The sequence below is a fragment of the Lycium ferocissimum genome, chromosome 9 (genome assembly GCF_029784015.1).
Source record: "Lycium ferocissimum isolate CSIRO_LF1 chromosome 9, AGI_CSIRO_Lferr_CH_V1, whole genome shotgun sequence".
NCBI classification, from domain to species: domain Eukaryota; kingdom Viridiplantae; phylum Streptophyta; class Magnoliopsida; order Solanales; family Solanaceae; genus Lycium; species Lycium ferocissimum.
Genome location: NC_081350.1, coordinates 36,739,146 through 36,763,700, shown reverse-complemented (window position 1 = coordinate 36,763,700; position 24,555 = coordinate 36,739,146). Strand labels below are relative to the sequence as shown.

At 36.4% G+C, this 24,555-nt stretch overlaps 3 protein-coding genes across 4 annotated transcripts; 2 read left to right on the top strand and 1 right to left on the bottom strand.

The window, feature by feature from the left end:
• Window positions 1-1,520: 1,520 nt before the first annotated feature.
• Window positions 1,521-11,161, top strand: LOC132030538 (uncharacterized). 2 transcript variants are annotated; one of them, XM_059420216.1, is made up of 2 exons: window positions 1,521-1,920; window positions 10,149-11,161. In XM_059420216.1, exons 1-2 carry the CDS (start codon window positions 1,655-1,657, stop codon window positions 10,885-10,887), a joined length of 1,005 nt encoding a protein of 334 aa, XP_059276199.1. In that variant the 5' UTR covers window positions 1,521-1,654; the 3' UTR covers window positions 10,888-11,161. The 2 variants fall into 2 exon arrangements, with proteins under 2 accessions (XP_059276199.1, XP_059276200.1); XM_059420217.1 differs by lacking the exon at window positions 1,521-1,920 and adding an exon at window positions 7,341-7,528.
• On the bottom strand, window positions 1,946-3,863 carry LOC132030540 (secreted RxLR effector protein 161-like). The gene has a single exon (XM_059420220.1). The coding sequence runs from the start codon at window positions 3,595-3,597 to the stop codon at window positions 3,019-3,021; it is 579 nt and encodes a 192-aa protein (XP_059276203.1). The 5' UTR covers window positions 3,598-3,863; the 3' UTR covers window positions 1,946-3,018.
• Window positions 11,162-11,986: 825 nt separating the features above from the next.
• LOC132030536 (chromatin structure-remodeling complex subunit RSC1-like) lies at window positions 11,987-20,516 on the top strand. The gene is made up of 8 exons (XM_059420215.1): window positions 11,987-12,535; window positions 15,329-15,391; window positions 16,443-17,204; window positions 17,313-17,444; window positions 17,571-17,654; window positions 17,846-17,905; window positions 19,165-19,251; window positions 19,871-20,516. The coding sequence occupies exons 1-8, from the start codon at window positions 12,083-12,085 to the stop codon at window positions 20,153-20,155; spliced, it is 1,926 nt and encodes a 641-aa protein (XP_059276198.1). The 5' UTR covers window positions 11,987-12,082; the 3' UTR covers window positions 20,156-20,516.
• The last annotated feature ends 4,039 nt before the right edge of the window (window positions 20,517-24,555 follow it).

Genomic DNA, 24,555 nt, shown 5'->3' with positions numbered 1-24,555 from the left:
TAAAGCAGACGTAACCATAGTAGATGTTGAGATTGAAACTTGAAATTGAAGCTTCAAAGTTGCTCCAAAATCAAAATCTTCCACAATTCACAACAACACTTGAAGATAATAACAATATTAGAGAGAGATTGAGAGATTGTTGAGAGAATTGTGTAAAAAAATGAATTACAATGGGAGTATTTATAGTTTAGAATTCGAGTTAAAGTGTATTTAATAAAACTTTGGGGGAATTAAAGTTTGGGAAAGTGGGGGGGGGGGGGGGGGGGCGAGAAATTTGGGGTTGGGGGAGGGGGGAAACGACTCTATCCCCCAAGCCCCCCAAAATGTAGTGTTGGGAAAGTGGGAAAACACCCTTAGGGGACCGTTAGGGAGGGAGCCGTTGGGGTGGGCCCCCTCAATTTTGTTTAATTTTCGGCTAGAAAAAAAAAATAATAATTTGTTTCGATTGACAAAAATTAAAGATTTTGGACCGTTGAAATTTTAGGACCTTAAAGCCTAATTTTTGCCGAATATATCTAATTTTGCTATGAAGCACGATTAATTTTTTTTTTTCGGATTCAAGATCGGAGCTAAAAGGGATGTTTGAGAGTGAAATGGACGGGGATTTCTATTTCCCTTTTCGAAGAGATGGAGTTGAATTAAAATATTTGTAAACTTAGGGTAAGTTTTTTAATTTACCGTTTTTTTTTAATTTACACCAAAAACCCAAAAATAAAAGTCCCAACTATTGTTGCTTAAACAACTCCTTGTCCTCCCATCCCCATCCCCCCAAGCTAGTCCCCCTAAAATGTAGTGGGCCGAGATGGGTTAGCAAACAATCGGCTTAAGCAAATAGTAGTTGTTTATGTTAAACAACACGAAGTTGTTTATGGGTTTACATTAGAACGGTTATAATTTTGGTCGATCAAAAACCGTCCCCCATGACACCCTTAGCAAACATCGATTGGCATAGTAGTTTGTTAAACAACACGAAGTTGTTTAACAATTTTTTGTTTACATTAGAACTTATCGAGGGTTTGGATGTTCAATTGTTATCAAACTGTTCAAATTTTATAATCAAACAACATTGATTCCATTATCACTAGATTAGTAAGTTATTGTTAAACTATTGATTGAATTTTGCGATCAATTAAAGACCAATCCTCATTGGACGACTCGCTTGATATTTAATTGTTATCAAGTGAATACGCCGTTCAAATATTCAATTTTTTGTTTAATTTTCACTGTTAAACTTTAGAATAATCAATTCGAATTGTGATATTATTAATAAACTCTTAAATTTTAGGCGAAGGACAAAAGTTAAATACTATCATCTTGATTGACAAAAATTAAAGACCACCTCAAAATAAGGGCATTACTGCAAATTGTCCATTTTCTTTTACTATGTTGAAATTTTATAAAAGTTAGGCCTTAAAGCCTAATTTTTGCCTGAATATATCTAATTTTGCTATGAAACTCTGTTTTATTAATTTTTTTTTTAGTGTTCTGGATCTCTTTTAATAAAATGCCCCAAGAAACTCAGGTATGCAAAATGTAAAGACCAGCAGGGCAAAAATTAAGACCACCACCGAATAAGGACCCCATCTGCTTCACATACCCAAAACAAGTCGGCTTGTTCCTTAACAAGTCCAGCAATATTCACAGTAGAAGAACAATGGGTAAGAAATCATCATCATCAAGAAAGAAAGGAGTTGGTGGTTCAATTACACTAAGACAAGAATTAGGTGGCATTGGGAAGAAGAAACAAACCCATGTTAATCCTAAATCAATGCTCAAATTGGAACATATTAAGAATCTTGCTACTTGGGCTAGTGGAGAAGCTTCCATACCTTCACTCGCTGCATTTTTTGGGCAGAGATTAGCTGCATCAACTGAGTTATTGGGTGTTCCTCCAGACCCTTCATTGTTTACTTGTCAAAGGTTTGACCTTTTTAAATTTTTTGGTTATATCTTTCTTGAATTCGTGTATACAGTCTTTTTAATTTTGTGATGGCTTGTATTGGTTCAATATGATGCAAGTGTTAAATGAATTTAAGTGTAATAGCAATGTAAGTAACAACAACATCATACCTAGTGTAATCCTACAAGTGGGGTCTGGGTAGGGTGGGATGTCTGCGGACATTACCCCTACTTTTGTTGGGGTAGAGAGGTTGTTCCCGATAGACCCTCAGCACAACAAAGTACCAAAGACAAGTTAAAGGGAAAAAAGATTGACAATGAAGTGGCAAGATAAAAACAACCAATAAAGCAACAAGTAACAAATAAAACGAAGTAAAAGATACTATGCAAGTACTAAATAGCAATACTACTGCTACGGATGATAGCGAGGTAAGGACTGCAACTTTGAATTATGTGTAAGAAATCATCAAAAAAGAAAGGGGTTGGTACAACACCTGGTTCAATTACATTAAGAGAAGAGTTAGTTGGAATTGGGAAGAAGAAACAAGCCATGTTAACGTTGAACACAAACACAACAATCTGTGAAGCTTTTTAATGAATTAACACTCAAAGGCAAAATATCTGGAAAAAAAAAAAAGAAGGGGACAAACAAAAGCTAATAAATTAACTTAGCAGTTGCATATATTTAAGATACATGATGGCCTTTTATATAGGCATCCAAACGTGCTACTTGGTTACTAACACAACAACCTACTAACCATAAAACTAGGAAACTTCCACTAACCACTAGGCACTAAGACTAATAGTAGTATTACATGCTGAGGAACATGTAACTACGCAGTAATTAATTACTAACAGGGAAACATTAGACTAACCACTAAAGACTCTACTATTAAGTACTAATTAAATAACAAGGAGCTGGAGTTGCTCTCCATATTAGCATTTAAAGTTGACTACTAGAAAACAAGAAATTAGCGACGGACAAAATTTCGTAGCTAAACAGTAAAAATCCCATGCTAATCTCATTTAGCTACGGATTAGCGACGGATTATAAAAAATTCTAATAAGCGAGGAGCTATTTAGCGACGATTGGCTAGGGATTACCGACAAATTCCGTAGCTAATTCCATGTTCTCTTGTAGTGGGTAATGTACCTCCACATGCTAGTCCTAGCGTGAAACATTGGATTCTCCTTCAAGCGTATCGCCGACTGGTTGTCACAATATAACGGAATTGCATACTCCATTGGCTGATGCAAATCCTTCAGCAACTTTATAATCCAAGTACTTTCTTGAGCTGCCATTGCTGCTGCTCGGTATACCGCTTCTGTCGTTGACAACGACACAGTTGGTTGCCTCTTGCTGCACCATGAAATTGCTCCAGACCCAAGCATAAAGACATATCCAGTAGTCGATCGTCGGGTGTCATGATCACCTGCATAGTCAGCATCACAGTAGCCAACTAACTTACAATCTCCACCTTTCTTGTATATAATACCATATCCAAATGTACCCTCGATATATCTCAAAATCCTTTGAACTGCTTCTAAATGAGGTTTCTTTGGATTTTGCATGTATCGACTCATCACACCAACTACGTAAGAGATGTTGGGTCTTGTTAAAGTCAAGTAGATCAAACTACCCACCAATTGTCGATACATTGTTGCATCTTCCAGGTCCTTCCCATCATGAGCACACATCTTAGCATTTGGCTCCAGCGGTGTTGTGTTGATATTGGTTTGCAATTAAACATCCCAAACTTCTTCAACAGATCTTTGGAATATTTTTTCTGATGCAAATAAATTCCTTCTTCACTACGATCAACCTCCAAGCCAAGAAAATGGTTGAGCTGTCCGAGTTCCTTCATCTGGAAGCGTACTGACAAATTCTCCTTTGTACGGAGAATTTCTTCTTCACAATCTCCTGTTAGAATTAGATCATCCACATATACCAGCACGGTAGCTAGTTTTCTGCCGACAACTTTCACAAACAGGCTGGAATCTGCTGGTGTTATTGAATAACCACTATGAGTAAGAAATTCAGCAATCTTACCATACCATGCCCTTGGCGCTTGCTTTAATCCATAGAGTGCCTTTCGAAGCTTACACACATACTCGGGATGATCTTGACTCTGAAAACCCATCAGTTGACACATGTAAATCTCCTTATCCAACTCTCCATGCAGAAATGCATTTTTTACGTCCATTTGCCACAGGTTCCAATCCTTACTAGCTGCAAGTGCAAGTAGGACCCGAACAGTTGTAAGCTTTGCCACTGACTAAACGTTTCATCATACTCTAGTCCATATTGCTGAGAAAAACCCCCAAGCTACAAGACGAGCTTTGTACCTTTCAATTGATCCATCTGTGTGACGCTTTATCTAGTAAACCCATTTACACGAAATAGGTTTGACATCCTTCGTCTTTGTCACGAGCTCCCAAGTTTGATTTCGTTCTAGCGCATCGATTTCCTCCTCCATAGCTTTAATCCACTTCGAATTTTGAAACGCTTCCTCAAAAGTTTCTGGTTCTTTTTCATTTACTTCTTCTGCTATGGCAGCATCGGCATACTTGGGATTTTGCTTTCTGGTTCTTGTTGGCCTTTTAAGTGGAGGTGGTGCACTTTATCCACATTGCTTGCCTTCTTCTGGTTGTTGGTACAAACCAGTTTGCCAAGGATTTTGAGTCACGCCTTCTTCAACATTATCTTCAATAGCTGCACCTTCAACTTCACCTAGACTCAACTGGATCTGGGATGAGTCCACCACACCTTTGAAAACATCGGAATCTGGTAACACTTCATTATCCGAAGACCACCATGAAGAAGCTTCATCAAACACCACATTCCGAGAAGTATAACACTTCCCTGTTGTTGGATCACAACATCGCCGCCCTTTTTTTTTAATTGTCATATCCTACAAAGATACACCTAATAGCCTTCTTGTCCATCTTGCTATGTAAGTGATCAGGTACAAACACATAGCATACACATCCAAAAACTTTGAGATAACTAACAGTAGGCTTCATGCTCCATAATTTTTCAAAAGGTGATAGGAAACATAACCTTTGCTGAGGGAGCCTATTGATCACAAATGCAGCCGTTCTCATTGCTTCTGCCCAAAATCGTCCAGCAACATTTTTGGCGTGAAGCATATTACAACATGTTTCAGCTAAGTGTCGGTTCTTCCTTTCTGCCACACCATTTTGTTGTGGTGTACTTGAGCATGTGAACTGATGGCATATTCTGCACACCCGAAGTGAGAATACATCTGAAATGTACTCTCCCCCGTTGTCGGTGCGTAGACAACGAACTCTTCTGCCCACCTCCGCTTCCGCTTCCTCCTTGAACTCTTTAAATTTTGAAAGAGTTTCAGACTTCTCCTTCATAAAATAAACCCACACGTACCCGAAGAAATCGTAAATAAAGGTCACCATGTATCTCATCCCACCAATGGAGGCTTGCTTAACATCAGAATGGATCAACTCTTGTGGTACTTTCGCTTTAAATTTGGACTCTTCGTACGGTAGCTGGTGAGCTTTTCCATATTGACAGCCTGTACATATAATATCTGATCTTACTTCAATGTGGGGAAGTCCTTTAACCATTGACTGCTTCATCATTACATCAAGCTTGGAATAACTGACATGACTTATCGCATGTACCATATATCTGCAGTCTCATTTCTCCTTGCCTTTTCTACATATGCAGTCTCCGCTGATAGCACGTAGACCGACTGTAATCTTTGTCCCTTCATCATCGGCTCTTCTATAACATCGAGGTCGTGATATACCTTCACATCTTGTGGACCAAACAATACAAAATGTCCAGAAGATGTTAATTGTGCTACCGAAAGTAGATTATTCTTCATACCTGGGACATGATAGACATTTTGAAGCGGCAGTTCTTCATTAGACTGGGGAGAGACAATTGTACTACCTACATGAGCTATCGGTAACTTCGAGTTGTTGGCTGTCACCACCACTCTGTTTCCTTTGTACTCCGACAAAGTTTGCAACTTTTCCATGTCACCTGTCATGTGATTTGAGCAACCAGAATCAACAATCCAATCTTTTTCATAGTCAATTTGACTGGATGTTATAGTTTTAAATGCTAGGTCCTCATCTTCTGCCGCAAAGAAAGCCTCAGCATCCCACTCTTCTTCAACCTTGGAAGTGGCAGCATTATTTCCAGTCTTTTTCTTTGACCTACAATCTTTGGCCATATGTCCCTTCTTCTCTCAATTGTAGCATTTCCCTTCAAACCTTTTGCCCCGGCTTTGACTCTTCGAACCACCCCTTCCACGAGTGCTTCATTTGCCTTGACGACCTCCCATCTCGTCATTGTTCTTCTTAGATCCACTGGGACCATGCTGCTTGAAATTCCAGCTTCCTTTATTGGCATAGAGTGCTTCCTCTTGACCCTTCAGTGAAGCTATTCCCATTTGCTTTGCCAAGGCTTCTTGACCTGCTAGCAAATTCTCGAATTCTACAAGTGAGGGCTGATTTTGCCACCCTTGTACAGCAGGAATGAAGCCTCTATATTCAGGCTTCAGACCATCGATGATGATCCGCTTCATCCTCGTCTCTCCGATTGGATCTTACTCTGACATAGCATCTTAACCTTATGAAAGTATTGTGCAATTGTCATCTTGCCTTGTTCTACTGAGAGTAATTCACTCTCTAAGAGTTGAAGCCTAGTATCATTTTTCTTTGAAAATAGCTTGGCGAATGTATCCCAAGCTTGCTTTGGGGTGATGGCGTCTTTTATGTGCTCTAGCACATTCTCTTCGGCCATGGTCTTCAAAGCGAACATAGCCTTTCCCGCTTTTATTTTCCATTTCAGCAACATGCCGTTTGCATCTTCTGCTGCTGGTTGTGTCACCTCACTGCCGTTGACAACCTCCCACAGATCTTGCCCTTGCATGTAAGACATTATGCAAGTTGACCATGTACTGTAGTTGCGGTTGTTGAGCTTTTTCATTCCGCGGACAGCTTGAAGGTCCGTCATTGTGTCGACAATAAAAATCTCAAAAAAAAAACTACAGTAAATGATTTCCCACAGAAGAACCTTGCTCTTGATACCAAATTGTTGAACATAGACACAACAATCTGGGAAGCTTTTTAATGAATTAACACTAGAGGCAAAATATCTGGAAAAAAAAAGACGGGGACAAACAAAAGCTAATAAATTAACTTAGCAATTGCATATATTTAAGATACATGATGACCTTTTATATAGGCATCCAAACGTGCTACTTGGTTAATAACACAACAACCTACTAACCATAAAACTAGGAAACTTCCACTAACCACTAGGCACTAAGACTAATAGTGGTATTACATGCTAAGGAACATGTAACTGCACAGTAATTAATTACTAACAGGGAAACATTAGACTAACAACTAAAGACTCTACTGTTAAGCACTAAATTAAATAACAAGGAGCTGGAGTTGATCTTTTAACATTTAATCCAAAATCAATGCTCAAATTGGAGCATATAAAGAATCTTGCTGCTTGGACCAGTGGAGAAGCTTCCATACCTTCACTTGGTGCATTCTTTAGTCAGAGATTAGCAGCATCAGCTGAGTTATTGGGTGTTCCTCCTGACCCTTCATTATTTACTTGTCAAAGATTTGACCCTTTTTTTTTTGGGATTATATCTCAATGACTTTTAACTTCTTGCCTAAAAATTTGATATTGGTTCAATATGATGGAAGTGTTATATGAATTGAAGTGTGATGGCGATGTAAGTATTAGTTATAAATATCAACAAGTGTTATTTGAATTGAGTTTCACAGCTACATGACTGAAGTTTGCATAAATTCGAGCTTTTTATTTATTTTAGGTTATGTCGCTCTTGCATTTATGGATGATTTTTAACTTCTTTTAATTTTGTGATGGCTTAAAAATTGGATGTTGGTTCAATATGATGGAAGTATTATATGAATTGAAGTGTGATAGCATAGTAAGTATTGATTGAAAATATCATAAAGTGTTAGTATTTGAATTGTGTTTCGCAGCTACATGTTTGTGATACATTTGGTTTTTTTGATATGCTGATGGTTATGTGTGTATTTTTTCTTTGGTTCCCTCCTATGTTGGTCGGACTCTTAAAAAATATCAACGGGTGCGTCTTGGATTCTCCAAAAGTAGTTATTTTGGGAGAATCCCACACAGGTGCGGCGTCCAAAGTGAAGAGTCCGTGCAACTTAGGATCCCTCTATAGTTCTGGTTATCTCTCTCTTGCATTTATGAATGACTTTTTGGATATTGGTTCAGTATGATGGAAGTGTTATATGAATTGAATTGTGATGGGGTCGTAAGTATTAAATAAAGATATCATAAAGTGTTATTTGAATTGAGTTTTGCAGCCACATGTTCTTTATACATGTGGGTGTTTGTTTTTTTTTGATTTGCTGATGGTTGTATGTGTGTATTTTTTTGTTTGTTCCTGGGTTCTCTCCATAGCTCACAATCTGAAGAAGGTTAATTTTTGTCATGCGTAAGTTTGTGTTGCAAGACACGGATTACTCTTGCTTGTAGCATTCTTTGTAAGCTCTATTTAGCTGAAAAAAAGATAATCTTGCTAAGTTGAAGTTTCTTTTTGTTTATACTTTCATTTTTTGTCAGCATTCTAAGTTGAAGCTTCGACTATGATATAGTTTTTTTAGCTTTCCCTCTTGTTTGCTTGATAAACATTTGTCACGGCAATTTGAGGAGTTCAATGAGCTTTACGAATCATTATTTTGAATGTGGTCTCTTCTCTTTCATCACCCCATTCACAACATAATTTCATACCATTCGCAACAATAGACTCTAACAAGTCCAGAAACTCGATCTACATCAGTAGCAAAAGACTCACTATTCCAAAACAATAAATTTTGAATACATTTAAATTTTACAATAGCTACACATTCCCTCTTCCAATCAAAGCATCTTTTGTTCCTTTCTAGCCATATAGTCCATGGCTCCATGCTATGCATAAGAGGACTGTCCTACAAAGCTTCTTTTGTCTCCTATCAATTCTTTGTGTTTGCCAAATATGGAGTAGCTCTCCAAAGTTTGATGGCAATACCCATTGAACTCCGAAAATGCAAAATAATATAGACCAAATCTGCCATGAAAAGCTACAATGTAGTAGCAAGTGATCCACCGGCTCCCTAGCAGCTACAATGTAGTAGCAAGTGATCCACCGGCTCCCTAGCATTCTCACATAAAAAGCACCTGCTGCGAAGATTAAATCCTATCTTCGGCAGCCTATCCTCCGTTAAACGTGCTCCGAGGGCAGCAAGCCAGCCAAAACAGGCCACTTCCGTTGGCACTCTAGTCTTCCATATCATTTTCCAAGGCCATTCTTCATCATATTCCACTGAAAGTTCTTGTAGTTGTCATAGCATACCTTAACAGTGAATGCTCCATCTTTACCTGCCATATATCATTGAGAATCTTCCTTGCAATCATCTAATGTCACATTCTGCATTTTCTGCAAAAAGGAGGCAGCTTCTGTCATTTCCCAGTCTAATGTCACATGTATGTATGTTTAGGAACCAACCCTTGCCACTTAAATACTAAGCTTTTATCTGTAACAGGATTCAAACCCGGGACGTGCTCCTAACCCACATATCATGAGCTACACTTTTACAACTAGCTCAAAGCCTGAGCTACACTCTTACAACTAGCTCAAAGCCTTGGGGGCAAGCCATAAGCAACTAGTCGGTAGTACTTATATGGTTTTTTGCTTTCATCCTGTTTTAAGCTTTAGCTAAATCTGCATGGATTTCTAGAGGTCGTACAAATAAATAAGATAGAATAGAAACCAAAAATAAAAAATTGGTGTCATCTTTACCTAACTGGTATTTTCATCTCCGGGATTCAGAAAGATCACTCGTGTGCTTTTGGAGTACTTCACATTTATGTGGTATATAATATCCTTCGTACATAGCATCCTGAATACTTTCAAATTTTCAGAGCTATTTTTGAGCTTTGGTAACAGCTATATATGTCTGGAAAAGGCAACATATATAAACCATCATCAAGAAGTAACTAACTCGTGAGCACTTTAGAGTTGCTTTTACTTCTTCCTTTTGATTTCTCCTATTTTAAATCACAATGTATGTGTGGAGTTGATTTGTTCTGCTTAAAAAATTATAATTACTTCGAATTTTTGCCACTTTCATGTTGAATGAGCCATTGTCGACTTTTCATCCCTTTTTGTCGGCTTGCATACTAACTTATATTTAATATTACGTAGGTGTGAATCTATCCTTCAGGCTGGCTACAGCTGTACAGCACGGATTGAGAAGAACAAAAGAAAGGCACGAAAGAAACGCAAGACATCTGGTATTCCCCCAAAGAACTGTGTTGTATATGAGTGCCATTTCTGCTCGGATCAGAATCTAAAGAGAGGAACCCCAAGAGGCTATGTGAAAACGCTATTTCCTGCCAAACCAAAAACTTCAAGAGTAGACCCTGCTAAATCAGCAACCCGAAAGTCTGAACAGTTGGATACATTAGGGGCCAGTATTGATAAGGCAAGAGTTAATCCTACTGAATCAGCAATGCGAAAGTGTGAACAGCTGGATCCATTAGTGGCTAATATTGGTAAGGTAGAAGTTGGCCCTACTGAATCAGCAGTACAAAAGTCTGAACAATTCGAAGCTTCAGTGTCTAGTACCGATAAAGATAATAAGACAGATGTAGTAGTTTCATCTGAAATAGTTGGAGATGATCCTATGGCTAGTCCTGCAACTCCGCTGCCAACAGTACCAGTTACGTCTTTGCTGGACTCGAAGAGGAAGAAAAGATATAGAACGGGGTCCAAGAAGAAAGTCGAACCTCAGGATGGTTCATCCAGGACAGATGCTGAGAAAATTGTCGCAACATCCAGTAAGCGAAAGAAGAAGTCTTGGACTAGTTTGAAGGAAATTGCTGAAAGTCAGAGTAGCAACAGCAGGAAGTTCTCCAACATATCTGTTCCATTTATTCTTTAATTGTAACAATTTTATCTGGTCCTGTGACATCCTGCAATATAAGTTTCTGCTCAAATCTTTACAATTAAGACTTAATGCATTTACCCCCCACCTTTAAACGAAAGGCAGAAACGTCCCATTTCGAATTATTCAACAACAAATGGGGCACCGTTCATAGGAAGTGTACTTTTAAACTACTTGTTATTTATAGTGTATTTTTGAGCTAGTAATACTTTTATGGGTCGTTTTGTAGGAGATATTAGGGAAAACAATACATGTATTAGTTTTGATATTATTTAATCCTTGTTTAATAGGGTTTACAACCTAGGCACCTGGCAAGTAGGGTGGCTCAGGTGGTCAACACTCCGACCTATAATCCTAGGGTCGTGGGTTCGAGTCACCAAATGAGTACTAGCTCCAACATAAGAGGATCAAAGTAGAGGGGAATACGGAAAAAGGTTAAGATGTACCCTATTCAGTACTATTCATATTCTAGTACACCTTATTAAATCACTCCAGATAAACTACCCACTTCGCAGTGTCGTGCCTCCCCTTGAATGATTCGTGCGGCGGTTAGGCATCCTTAGACGAAAGAATGGTCTTGCCCTTTGCACGCTCGATTGCTCCTCCATACCACATGGCTCATTCTAACGAGGAATAACCTCAATCCGCAGAAGCTGCATTCTCAAGGGCTGAGTGATTATGTGAGTCGATAAAAAATACACTCCACCAAACAATCCCTTACTCTTAAAACGCAACGCAAGACAAAATTAACTTGGTTCAAATAATTCATGAATATTTTTAGAAAAAATTTCAAAGATGTACAATCCAACATAAAAGATTAAGCCACGTAGCCAATATGTATAAGATTATACCTAGAGAAAATATTATATATAATATATAAATCTTATACAAAAGTGTATAATTTTATACAAAAGATGTTTAGCTAAACTGGGTAACAAACTCAAAATATGAACTAGATGGCCAAAATATTTTCTTATCTTAGTAGAAGTGTAATTTTCCCTTTTTAGCAGGACAATATTTTCTTAGTGGAGGTGTAAGATATATTATATTATTGTCCTACTTGTCGCATGAAGCATTTTTATAAAACTGATGTGTCAAAAATTCAAATATAGCAGAATCTCCTCTGTTTTTTTTTTTTTTTTGGGCTCTCGCAACAAACAAACAAACATCACCGATAGTAAACCAACAAAAAATGGGAAACCGGCGACTTGCAGTAACGGTAAGCGACGACGACGACGAAGATAACGTGCCGCTAACGCGTGTTACACGCGCCGCCTCTAACAACAACGATGATAACAACAACAAAACAGCGAATCAGAGAAAGCATAAGAAGCTTCGTCTCAACGAGGACGAAGAAGAAGAAGAAGTGCCGAAGAAGAAGAAGAGGAAAGTGCTTGAAAATGATGAGGAGAATGATGACGTGGAGGAGAGAGGTAGGGGAAAGAGGATGAAGAAACTGAAGAAAGTTGCCGAAGAAGAAGAAGAGGAACCGGAAATGGAGGAAGAAGAAGAAGAAGAAGAAGAAGAAGAAGAACTGATGGAAGATGCTAAGCCTATTGGTGAGGTAACTAGGGTTACAGGTAAAGGTAAAGGGAGGAGAAACCACTATGAGTCCTTCGAGTACGACGGAAATCGCTATGAACTTGTAAGTTATTTCATTTCAATTGAAAAATGCGTCTCAATAACTTTAGGAAATTAAATTAATTGAAAATTTGTTGCTGTTTTTTGAAAAATTAGAGCTCATTTCTGTGACATCTAGTTGAATTAGGGTTTGAAAACATGTTATTCTGTTTTATTTGTTTTGTTTCATCGAAAAATGCTTCTGAATAGCTATAGGAAATAAATTGATTCAAAATTTGTTACTGTTTTTGAAAATTACAGCTCATTTCGGTGGCATCTAGCTGAATTAGGGTTTGAAAACATGTTATTCTGTTTTTTTGTTTTATTTCATCGAATAACACTTCTGAATGACTGTAGGAAATAAATTGATTGAAAATTTTTGTTGTTTTTTGAAATTACAGCTCATTTCGGTGACATCTAGCTGAATTAGGGTATGAAAACTTGTTAATGCACATTGGTTGTATTTGATGTGATGGAAGATATATTGCTTTTGAATTGTGGAAAATTTGTTTGTGTTTTTTGAACAATTAGGGCTCCTTTCCATGACATCTTGCTGAATTAGAGCTTGAAAACATGTTAAGCCTATTTGTGAGAGGTTGGCTATAGCAGGAGTTAGGAGAGGTCGAGGTAGGCCGAAGAAGAATTGGGGGGAGGTGATTAGACAGGACATGGCAGCGCTCCAGTTGATTGAGGACATGACCTTGGATAGGAAGGTGTGGAAGTCGACGATTAGGGTAGATGGTTAGTAGGTAACAGAGTGTTATCCTACTTTTAGTCGTATGTTTTAGGGTAGTCATGTAGTTTCTTTTCCGCTAATGTGTATTGATATATGTTACTGCATTTTTGTACATTTGCTATTTTTGCCGTCCTTTTTTCTTTTCTTAAGTTTCTGTATCGGTTACATTTCTTTTGACCTGAGGATCTATCAGAAACAACCTCTCTATTCCAAAGATAGAGGTAAGGTCTGCATACATCTTACCCTCCCCAGACCCCACTTGTGGGATTACACTGGGTATGTTGTCGTTGTTGTTGTATTTGTTGCTGTTTTTTGGGAAAAATTAGAGCTCCTTTCTATGATTTCTAGATGAATTAGGGTTTGAAAATGTGATCACACAGAGGTTTGTATTTGATATGATGGAAATCGCTATGAACTTGTAATTTCGGAAAAAAAAAAAATCGTTATGAACTTGTAAGTTTCATTTCTGTGTTCTGTTTCATTGAAATATGCTTCTGAATAGCTGTAGGTAAATAAAACTGATTGAAAGTTTGTTGCTATTTTTTGAAAATTACAGGTCCTTTTTCGTGTCATCTATCTGAATTAGGGTTTGAAAATATGTTATTGCACAGAGGTATAGGAAATAAAATTAATTGAAATTTTGTTGCTGTTTTTGAATATTACAGATCTAGCTGAATTAGGGTTTGAAAACATGTTATTGTACATTGGAAATCACTATGGACTTGTAAGTTCTATTTCTATGTTTTGTTTCATTGAAAAATGCTTCTAATAACTGTAGGAAATAAAATTAATGGAAAGAAAAATTACGGCTCCTTTCCGTGTCATATAGCTGAATTAGGGTTTGAAAACATGTTATTGCACATTGGTAGCATTTGGTATGATGGAAAAATTCATCGACATGTATCTCTGTTATGGAGATTGAATTAAAGAGAATTAGTAATGAAAAGATCCTTTGCAGACTGTTAAGGTTTTCCATTAAATCTTTGATCAGTTAGGATTGGATGAAACTGTCAATTTTTTTTTAAGTGTTGAGGATGTTTTTCGTTAACTTGAATATTTGAGGATGTATTTAAGTTTTTGGCTACACTTAAGGGAAGTTTTGTTTAAAAAATCATTTCAATAGACATTGTTAGTTTTCCAACTGATATATATAGCCTCTACCAAAATCTTATAGACCTCTTTGTCATTGCAATTGTTGCTTATAGAGGTAGATGTATGTTATAAGTGGTAGTGCACACATCAATGCAAATGCATTAAACTTTCAAAAGTTAATAATCTACAATATGAATCTCAGCAAATGGAGGGTTTTGATTTCTAGCGCCTTCTCTGTACAAAAGAAAATGGTACACCAAAGCGCTATCCTCTTACCGTTTCTTTCACCTGGTAGGATTATCATGTCATCTACTTTTATACTTGACTAAACATTGAAAAATAATCCAGAAAGTGATTTAAAAACAACTTTTATGAAAATTATTTTACTTGGTAAATATTTCATCCATAATGTTTGAAGGAGGGGATTTCATGGGTCCATGCTGTTGTTGTTTGGTTTATTAATAGGTTTTAAGGTGTATCAGGATATAGGAAAAGGATTCCTGGATTGCTCTTTACTTCAACATCATAAAATACTGCAAATAGCTAGTTCAGATGTGGAGAATTCCTGCGTGACATGTGATACTGAATTTTCCACATATTTGGCTTGTTAGCAGCATAAAAAGTCAAAATTTGGATTCTCTTTGATTTAATGAGTATCGTTTGATATAGTCATACTTATTGTAAGGAGTTGGAGAAATGAGAGGGTTGGTTAAATCTGAATTAATATCTGTCCTCATAGAAGTATATCACTATGATTTGAATACAATTGGAGAAGCTTGGTTCGGTGTGCTTGGATGTCGGTATGAGAGGAAGGAAATGTTTTGCAATCACTGCCAACTCAAATAGTTTTCTTTCATGGAGTTATACTTGGTTGTTTCATTTTCCCTCGAACAGTAATGCTTTAATTGCATTGGCTAGGAGTTTTCTTAAAGTGATACAGCTACTGTTGATCTATGTTGTTGCACTTATTACTAATTTGTTCTTATACAGGAGGATCCAGTGCTCCTGGTTCCAGAAGCAAAAAATCAGAAGCCTTATGTGGCAATTATCAAGGTAACTTTTTTTCAGGAAGATGCAAAACTTAATTAGTAATTGCACCCAAGTGGTATGACATAAAGTGGCTACATATTTTCTGTTTTGCCACTGAAACACATGGAAGTATTGTGGTTTCTTGGTCTAGAGTCTTTCTCTTAGATCTAGTTGTTTGCTTCATCCTGAATTTCTGTTATGCTGACGGCATGTTTGGAGTCTTAGACTGTAAGATCCAAGCTTTAGATATTTCCAATTGATTTAGTTCATCCCGTATAGGAAGTTAGGAACAAATGTATGTGCCCCGACTCTTCATTGAATCCATTATAAATTTAGACATGGAGACATGCAGGTACCCCCTTTTTTTTTTTTTTTTTTTTTTTTTTTTTTTTTGATAGGAAGATTTGGAGATCGAAGATTAGGATAGAAGGTTAGTAGGTAGTTGAGTTTTGTCCCGTTGTGTGTGCCGCGGGGGGGGGGGGGGGGTGGGTGGGTGGTTAGCCATTGCCATCTCCTTTTTTTTTTTTTTTTTGGGTAAGTAATGGTATCTAGGTATCGCATAGAGTATTATCCTTATGTGTGTATTACTATGTGTTGCTCCATTTATTTTCTACCTTGATACTTTGCTGCCTGTATTGACTATGTTTTTCTCTACCCCAAAAAGGTTGAGGTAAGGTCTGCGTACATCCTACCCTCCCCAGACCCCACTTTGTGGGATTACACTGGGTGGTTGTTGGGAGGAAAGATTTGCCTGAGAATTTTTTATTCCTCTAGGCTCTAGTTTTTTTAGGTTAGTAAGTAGTTTAGGAATAGAGGGAGACAACACATGAGTCTCTATTGAGATTCTTCCCTCAGATAGTTCCCAATGTTGAGCAATCTGTTTCTTGAAGAGTCAACTATCCCTTTTTTTGGTTGGTCAAAATTTACCAGTATTTTATCTGCAGCCTCCTGAACCGTTGTTCTAGCTTTGGCATGAAATTATTGGTAACATTTTATTGTCTGGCTGTTTATTTTACTGTGGGTAATCACTGTTAATATCTTTTTTTAATTCTCAATTAGTTTTTTCCCCTAATAGGATATTACTCAGAAGAAGGATGGGAACATGTGGGTCACAGGACAATGGTTTTACCGACCTGAGGAAGCACTAAAAAAATCTGGTGGAAGTTGGCAATCACGAGACACGAGGGAATTGTTCTATAGTTTTCACCGAGATGAGGTACCGGCAGAGTCGGTCATGCACAAGTGTGTGGTGCACTTCATACCTTTAAACAAGCAGATTCCAAGACGGAAAGAGCATCCTGGTTTTATTGTTCAGAAGGTATATGACACCGAGCTGATGAGGCTTTTCAAGTTAACAGATAAGGACTATGAAGATACCAAACAGCATGAGATTGATCTTCTTGTTCAGAAGACTATAGCACGAATTGGGCATCTTCCTGACATTGAAGCTGAGGATAATTCTACAGCTCCTGTTAGTCAGGAAGACCAATTTAAGAGTAAGCGACTTTTGAGGAAGAAGAGCATGATGTCTTTGGATGTCACCAGAGATGATGAAGCACCATCTAGATCGGGTCATTCTAGAGTAGAAACTCCAGGCAGTTGTGCCAATAATGCATCAGAGTACTTCACCATCCTCTTGAACTTCAAAGTCCTAACGGGTGAAACACAGCGTGACAAATGGCTGGAAAAACTGCTGCAGTCAATTCAGTATTTCTGCAATCCTGTGGATAATGTACAAAATGATGGAAAAGAAAAAGGGGGCTCAGATGCTGCTGATCTTACGGGTAACACTGATTCTGCAAAACATGTGAATGACACTCTAGACAATGGTGCTGATGTAAGAATTCTTCTTTCCAATGATTTTGATGATTGACAGAATTTATTTATAGTTGCTAGTATCTGTGCTGATTTACTTTGAAATATTGTTCTGTTGGATTGTTTTCAGAGTGACATGTTTCGATGGCCAGACAGTGCTGTTCCTGCTGTAGTCTCTTTAGAGAAAGCTGCACACGAGGCCCTCTCATCTGATTTTCAGAAGTACAATCAGAAGATGAGACAGTTATCGTTCAATCTTAAGGTTATTACCCTTTTTAGGGGGTGGGGGGATGAGCCAATGAGTTTATTAATCTTCTTTTAATTTTCTATGTAGGTATGTTCTACCTTCTAATTGTTCAATTTTTCTATGTTGTAAATTTGTTGCCAGAACAATTCACTCTTAGCACGCCGTCTTCTGAAAGGGGAGTTGGATCCCTCTCAGATACTGAACATGTCCCCAAATGAGCTAAAGGTATGGGTCCAGGGAAATAATTTACTGAATTTGAGGATTTTTTTAATATGTTTTTTGGGCTTCATATGCAGATATCCTAAAATGTTGACATAATTGTCTGTTTGTAGTTTCTTATTTCTTTTGTGGAATCTGAAAATTGGTGTCAGCAGAATGCTTCCTTTAGTTGATGTTATCCTTCCTTTCTATCTCAGGAAGGTCTAACAGCAGAAGAGTTAGCGAGCAGGCAGCCCGAGGAGCCAGAGCCCATACAGGTTTATACTATATTATTTTGCTCCTTAAGCTCATTGGCTATATTACATACTCATCTTCCTTTTTCTCTTTGTATGCTCTTCTTCCTTTTCCTCTTTTATGGAGGGAAGACGTTATAGCCTAGGTTAATGAAGTTTAAATTCCAACCGAGACAAAAAATGCTAGGTGATCTTTTCTCATCTGCCTAAATCTTGGTTGGCAAAATTAGCCAGTACCTGTGTTGGTGGGGAGGAAGCAGATACGCGGTGAATAGTCGTGGTGTGCGTGAACTTGCGTGGACACCATTATTATGAATTTTTTTTGTCTAACTAGGGGTGTGAGTGACTCAAGCTATGAGTTCTGCTGGGCTCTAATACTAGATGAATTTTCTACATGACTCTGAGGTTGACTCAATAGAGTAGATGAACTCCGGATTCAAAAGCTCAGTATATGCTTATTTGTGATTCTTTAAAAAATTAACAAAACAAATGCGTGCTTATATACTGTCATTACTGCTCGTCCGGTAGGTACATACTGATGGTATTCGTGGACTTACTTTGAAGAATTAGTCTCATGATGAACACGGAACATGCACAGAGAATGTGCACAGTTGAAATTTTACAAATAGATTCAGCGACATAATGTGTTCTATTACAGATCCACAGTGCTGAAATAAAATCTTCCTTTCGATAGAGGTCAATGAACTGCATATGTTGATACAGATGAGACCAAATTTTCTTGAACCTAGTAGTGGCTCCGTTTGTATTGACAACATTAAACCTAATAGCTTTTGGCATCCGAGTCTTTAACCAGGATTTAGTTTAACTAACTAGGGCAAACTTTAGTTTTGTACTTTGGTGATAGAGTTAGTTGTTTATTTCTCATAGCAGCGGACCAGCCACATGTATCCTTTTTGAGATGCACTAGATGTGATTGAAAATTTTTCTTGTAACCAAGGAAGACATCTTTTCTCTGTCAGCTAAGCATTTTTTGTTTTCTTTGATGAAGTTGAATGTAGCTTCTCAATGTATTGAAAGCATCTTATATTCTGTAGAATTATCTGTTAATGTTGAGAACTCGAAAGAGGAGTTTTAGAAATCTGGCCATCAATAGTTGGCAAAAATTGGATCATGTTATAAGACGGGATACATTTCTTGTTGACATAGCTTATTGCTCGATTCTATTCAGTTTGTGTGACAGATGGCGATGCTTGTTACAAAAACTCTACACAGGTTGAGTATATTGTTTCTTGTTGCTCACTTCTGATCTGTTTGTGGCACAGATGACTGATGCTCGTTGCAAAAGATGCACAGAGAAAAAAGTGCGGCTCATGGAGATTATTCAGGCTGGACATGGAGATCGTTACTCGGTTTGTCCTTGCAGCCTTTTATGGGTGTTTGAGATAGACTTGCTTCATACATGCATCATGATGTTTCTTTTTGGATATTTCTTGTAGCCCATTGTTATTACTGTCATAGTATCATTCATTTTCTTTTTTGGGAGAGGGGGTGGAAAACTGTTTACTATGATAGCAATTGCTTGTTGCACCTGAAACTTTTAGTAGTTGGTTGAATCGTGTTTGATACATCTCTTGAGTATAGCGTTCATATGTTGGTAATAGTGAGGAGGAGATTTGTACTTAAAACGAGTTCGTGTTATGTTTAGATGTTGTGACAGTAATCGATCTCTTTAGAGTTCTTTTCTGTTCTCGGGGTAAAGCTAATTCACCACCTCATTGGCATTATACTAAATCATCCTCACCATGCAAGCTGTTGAAGGGAATTGCCTTGCATAGGGACCTTTTTGCCCGTTATGTATCTTAAACTTATGTAGTCACTTTGGAGTTTTACTTGTATTTAAAGGAAAAAAAAAAAAAAAAAAAAAGATTGCATATGGTGTATACGCCATTGGAAAATTTCATCTTGCTCAAATATTTTATTGCTTCACTGACTGCTTCTTGTTTCTGGTTTTTCTTTTTGTTATCTCAGCTGGAGTGTGTTGCTTGTGGCAATAATTGGTATGCTTCTAGAGATGAAGCTGCTAGCCTCACAATCGGTGCACCAAATGTTACAAAGAGCGTTGGAACAGAACCGCTGGCCACTGCTAAGTTCGAAAATGTAGAGAAGAATTTAACAAGTCCACGAAGAGCCGATAAAGGAGCTGGTGATGTTCTAAAGAAAACAACTGAAGCTAACATGCCAGTTCTTGATAGCCAGAGATCATTTAACAAGACCAAGCCTGATGACAACACTACAACTAGCAATGCTGACTGACGCTTCTTGCTAGTTTCTTAGTCCACCTTAGACATGACCATCTCCTATAAATAATAGATAGCATAGTTTTTTAACAGTTACTTTTTAATACTTACTGGCTACTTTTCGGTATAGATATGGGGTTAGTAGAAAAAATCGTAGTCTAGATAGAATGAATAGTGAAGTCTGGTATCAAGTATCTCTGAAGCGACAACTTGGTATGGGTTGTTCTCTTTCTAGGACTGTACAATCTGCACAGTTGTAAAGGTAGGGTGAGGTTGATTGGCGTGACTCGAGTTGTTCCGAGTCATGACCAATTGTTACGTTCTTATGATTATTAGTATGTTTATGTGATCTTATGTAGTTTTAGATTACTCCCTCCGTCCAATAATGTCACCTTAATTTTTTTTGTCCCATAATAAGTGTCACAGACATAAATTGACTTGTTTTTTCAATTCTATCCTTAGACAATAAAGTAATATCTAAATGATAGATTGGAAAAGCCACATAGTAACTTGGTATTGTTGGATTTTCAATGTCAAAATGTTTATTTATTGTGCATGCTATAATCAAAAGGTAAAAGTAATTTATTTTTATTATATAGGGGTAATTTGGTAAGCTTTACATTGCATTATTGGTTTTTTAATATGCGTGTTTTTAGCTAAGGTGATACTTATTATGGAATGGACGGAGTATTATTTTTCCTACCTAGAAGTGAGATGATTTATGTTTTTGAGTAGTGTGTTTCAGTTCACGTGGAGTAAGACTGCATTTACGTGCCTTACTGGCATGTCCATTTATTCAACATGCATTCATGCAATCTACGAGGACGTGCAGTCAAGGAACGTGTTGAAAAAACTGAATCTTTATTATCTATAGGTGAAGGCAACTCTAGTAATCGTACAATAGTCTACTCACCATATTGAAAAATCCTACCTATCCATAAATTTTCTTGAATTAACAGTTTGAGTATCATTGGATTTTTCGAAAATAGTTCAAACAGAGAAAGAAAAGCTAAGTGAATGGCAGTTGCGAGCTTAATTTCTGATACTTATGAAGGTTTAACTTATGGTACGTTAATTATTTGACTATACATTAGGCACGAATAGTCATCTAAACTAACGGCAGAGTTATCTTTATCCAAAAAGAGTCAGGTTAATATCTTTCGTTGAAATTTTTATTATGTACATAGTTAATAAATTTTTTTTTTTTTTTTTTTTTTTATGTATATAGTAGAAGTTGAATCTTCTTAATCTCTAGATATGTTTTATTTCTTCATATTTTGAATTTTTAAATAAAAATCTTGGCTCTGCCTCGATTGAAATCACGGTAAATTTTTATGAGATAGAAATTTCAGATGAGAGATGGGAAGTGCCCCCATTTACTCCATATGTTTCAAATTGTATGGCTGACACACAATTTAAGAAAGAAAATCATATACTCTCTTCGGTTCAAAAAGAGTGTCAATTGGGTCATTTGCATACCCTTAAGAAAATACTAACTTCTAAGCAAAAATAAGTGATTTGACTAAATTATCTCTAAAATAAGTATTGGAATTTGATCACTTAACACTTAATAAGGGCAAATCTAAAAAAATAAGATTAATTCTTTCTTGATTTAGTAAGTGAACACTCTTTTTGAACTGGATGGAGTCCATCATAACATTTGCCTGATTATATACTTGTAATTATAAATGTTTTATAATATTTTTGAAAAATTATCTTAATGATAAGATGAAAATTTAAATTAAATTATTTTAAAATTTTAAAGTACGTCTTTTTTCAATAAATTAATATATAGAAATGTAGAGAATTTAGAGATGTCAATTAGGGAAAGAAATAGTGAGTCAGCGGGTCATAAGATACTTTGATTTGAATTTGACCCATCAATTTCAGATCTGTTTCCTGCCGCCTCAAACTATTTCGCATGCACCCCTCCTTATTTTACTCTTTTATCCTTACTCTTACACTCTATCTTGCTTTGACCAAAATACCCTGACAAAAAGAATTAAAAAAGGGTTACAAATGAAAAAATAAAAACAAAAAACGTAGCAATTTATGTGCCACTCTGTCCGCATGACATGATGTTTGACTGAACACATAATTTATGTGCCACTCCGTTCGCCTAAGATGATGTTTGGTTGAACACATAATTTATGGAGGAAATAAGATCTCTTGGCCTCTTACAATTTGAGTAGAAAAAAATGTCTTTTTCAGATCACTTATGTATAAAAAATGAAGATCTCTTATAAAATTGTCATAAAACTAAAAAAAGTTTATAAAGGGCCAAAAATTCATTTCTCCCTAATTTATGAATGAGAATTTTTTGATAAATATGACGTTTAAAATTAAATTATTTTAAATATAGAATGATCTTTAAACATCACCATATCTACTATTATCACACAACAATTACCCACACATTATATATCCACCTTATAACCATCAATGCCAACCATTATTAGTGTTACATTGCTAGCTTTTAGAGTATTTAAATTTAAAAATAATACTCATTAAATATATATTCAAATTTAATCATGTTAACCTGCATAAAATAAATAGGGCCTTAGTTTATTCGGTCTTGATAAATGGAAGACACATAATTGCTTCTCAAAAGAAGGATTTTTTTTACGGCAAGTTAAAGGAGCATTATTATTCATCACTCAATTACTTGGTATATGCTGGACCACACTACCACGCTTACAATTGTATACAACTATCGAATTAAATTCCTTACCAAATCAGGTTAGACACATTTGAAGCTTAAGATAACTACATCAAAGAATTCAACCAAAAGAACCAAGTAGCAGATAACTTCTACACTTCTATTCATTTGTTTTTAATGCCATAGTATATAATCTATCATTTTACTTGTTCACTATATTAAAAATAAATTTTCACTTCTAGTTATCACTTTTAGCATATCAAGAGAAAAACATATTATTTTTCATGTTTTATCCTTAGCATTAATTACTTGTTTCCCAAATCATTTCTTAATACCTAAGACTAAACATAAATTAATATGGTATTATAGCAATATACCCATATCAATTATTGTATTTTAAAGAATGTGCAAAGTCAAACTACATAAGTAAAAGTGAACGGAGGAAGTAATTGCATATATTGCTGAACTCAAGCCCGAATAAAGGAGGAGGGTTGCCGTAGGTTGACAGCCAGCGTAAAACTTGTCAATTCACGATAAATCTCTATAATATTCACTTTTATCTTTATTTTTATTTGGTGTGACGACAAGATGGATTAAGCTTAAGAGGAGTAGTGAGGATTCGTATAGTCGACCCAATTGTTTGAAACCGAGGCATAATTTTTGCTATTGTCATAGTATGTATAGATTACAGTAGATCTAGAAAGGACGCATTAAAGAAAATTGAACCTAATAATATATACTAGAAACTCATGAGCAACTTGAGATTATCATTTGTTTTACAATAAATGGTTCCATGTCTGGAAAGTATCCACCAAAGTAGTTCCCCTACCAAACCATTACTTGCAACTGTCCCTTTCCCCATTAAAGTTCCTTGTACTTCACTTCAAAAACTTAAGGCCATTTAGTGGTTGATAGTGAAATGAATGAATTCTTCAGAAAATAAATTATATCATTAGTAATTGCCACATTTTGATGTTATAATCTTGTGCTCTCTGGGGTGAAAGGAAAGTTGTGAGTCACTTGGGCAACAAATTTTTCCGTTTAGTTGATTCTAATCACCTTCTTGATCGAACAATTTAAACTAAGAAAACTGATAAGCTCACTTTAGGATTGTCTTTTACGCTAAATAGATGTAGTTCAACGTGTTAAATAACGATTTCTCTTCTAGAATAGTGACAACTACTCTGATTCCCTTTTACAAACCAAAATTATATATCAATTACATATTCAGGCTGATTTATCTATTTTATATTTGGTAAATAAGCTGATTTTATCTTATTGTATTTGGTCAATGATATGTCTTGATATAGCACCTTGATATGTAACAACACAATCTCAAATGGTGATTTTTTTCCATATGTGTTTTATGTTGTTTTATTTATTGAGGGGCAAACTTGTCTAATACTCCAAGAATCAAGGATCTTGATGTAATTGCCTCTTTGGAGGGATCTGAAATCTAGTACATTCAATTCACCATTAATAAAAAAAGATTATTGTAATTTGGGAAATCACCTTGATCATAAGAATCCTGTCCCATATTAAATTTGAACAAAATTATTAAATTAGCTTAGAAAGAGCCAAGAGAAAACAGTATCTGCTATTCCCAATAAAATATAATAATCCTTGTGCAGTGATTCCTCCAATTAATAATTGGGCTGTCCCCTCCTTGTTTTACAATATTGCCCCTAAATAAAGTTTGATTAGTCCTTTCTTCAAGGCTAATATTGGAAATTTGCCATCTTGAATGTGCCTAAAAC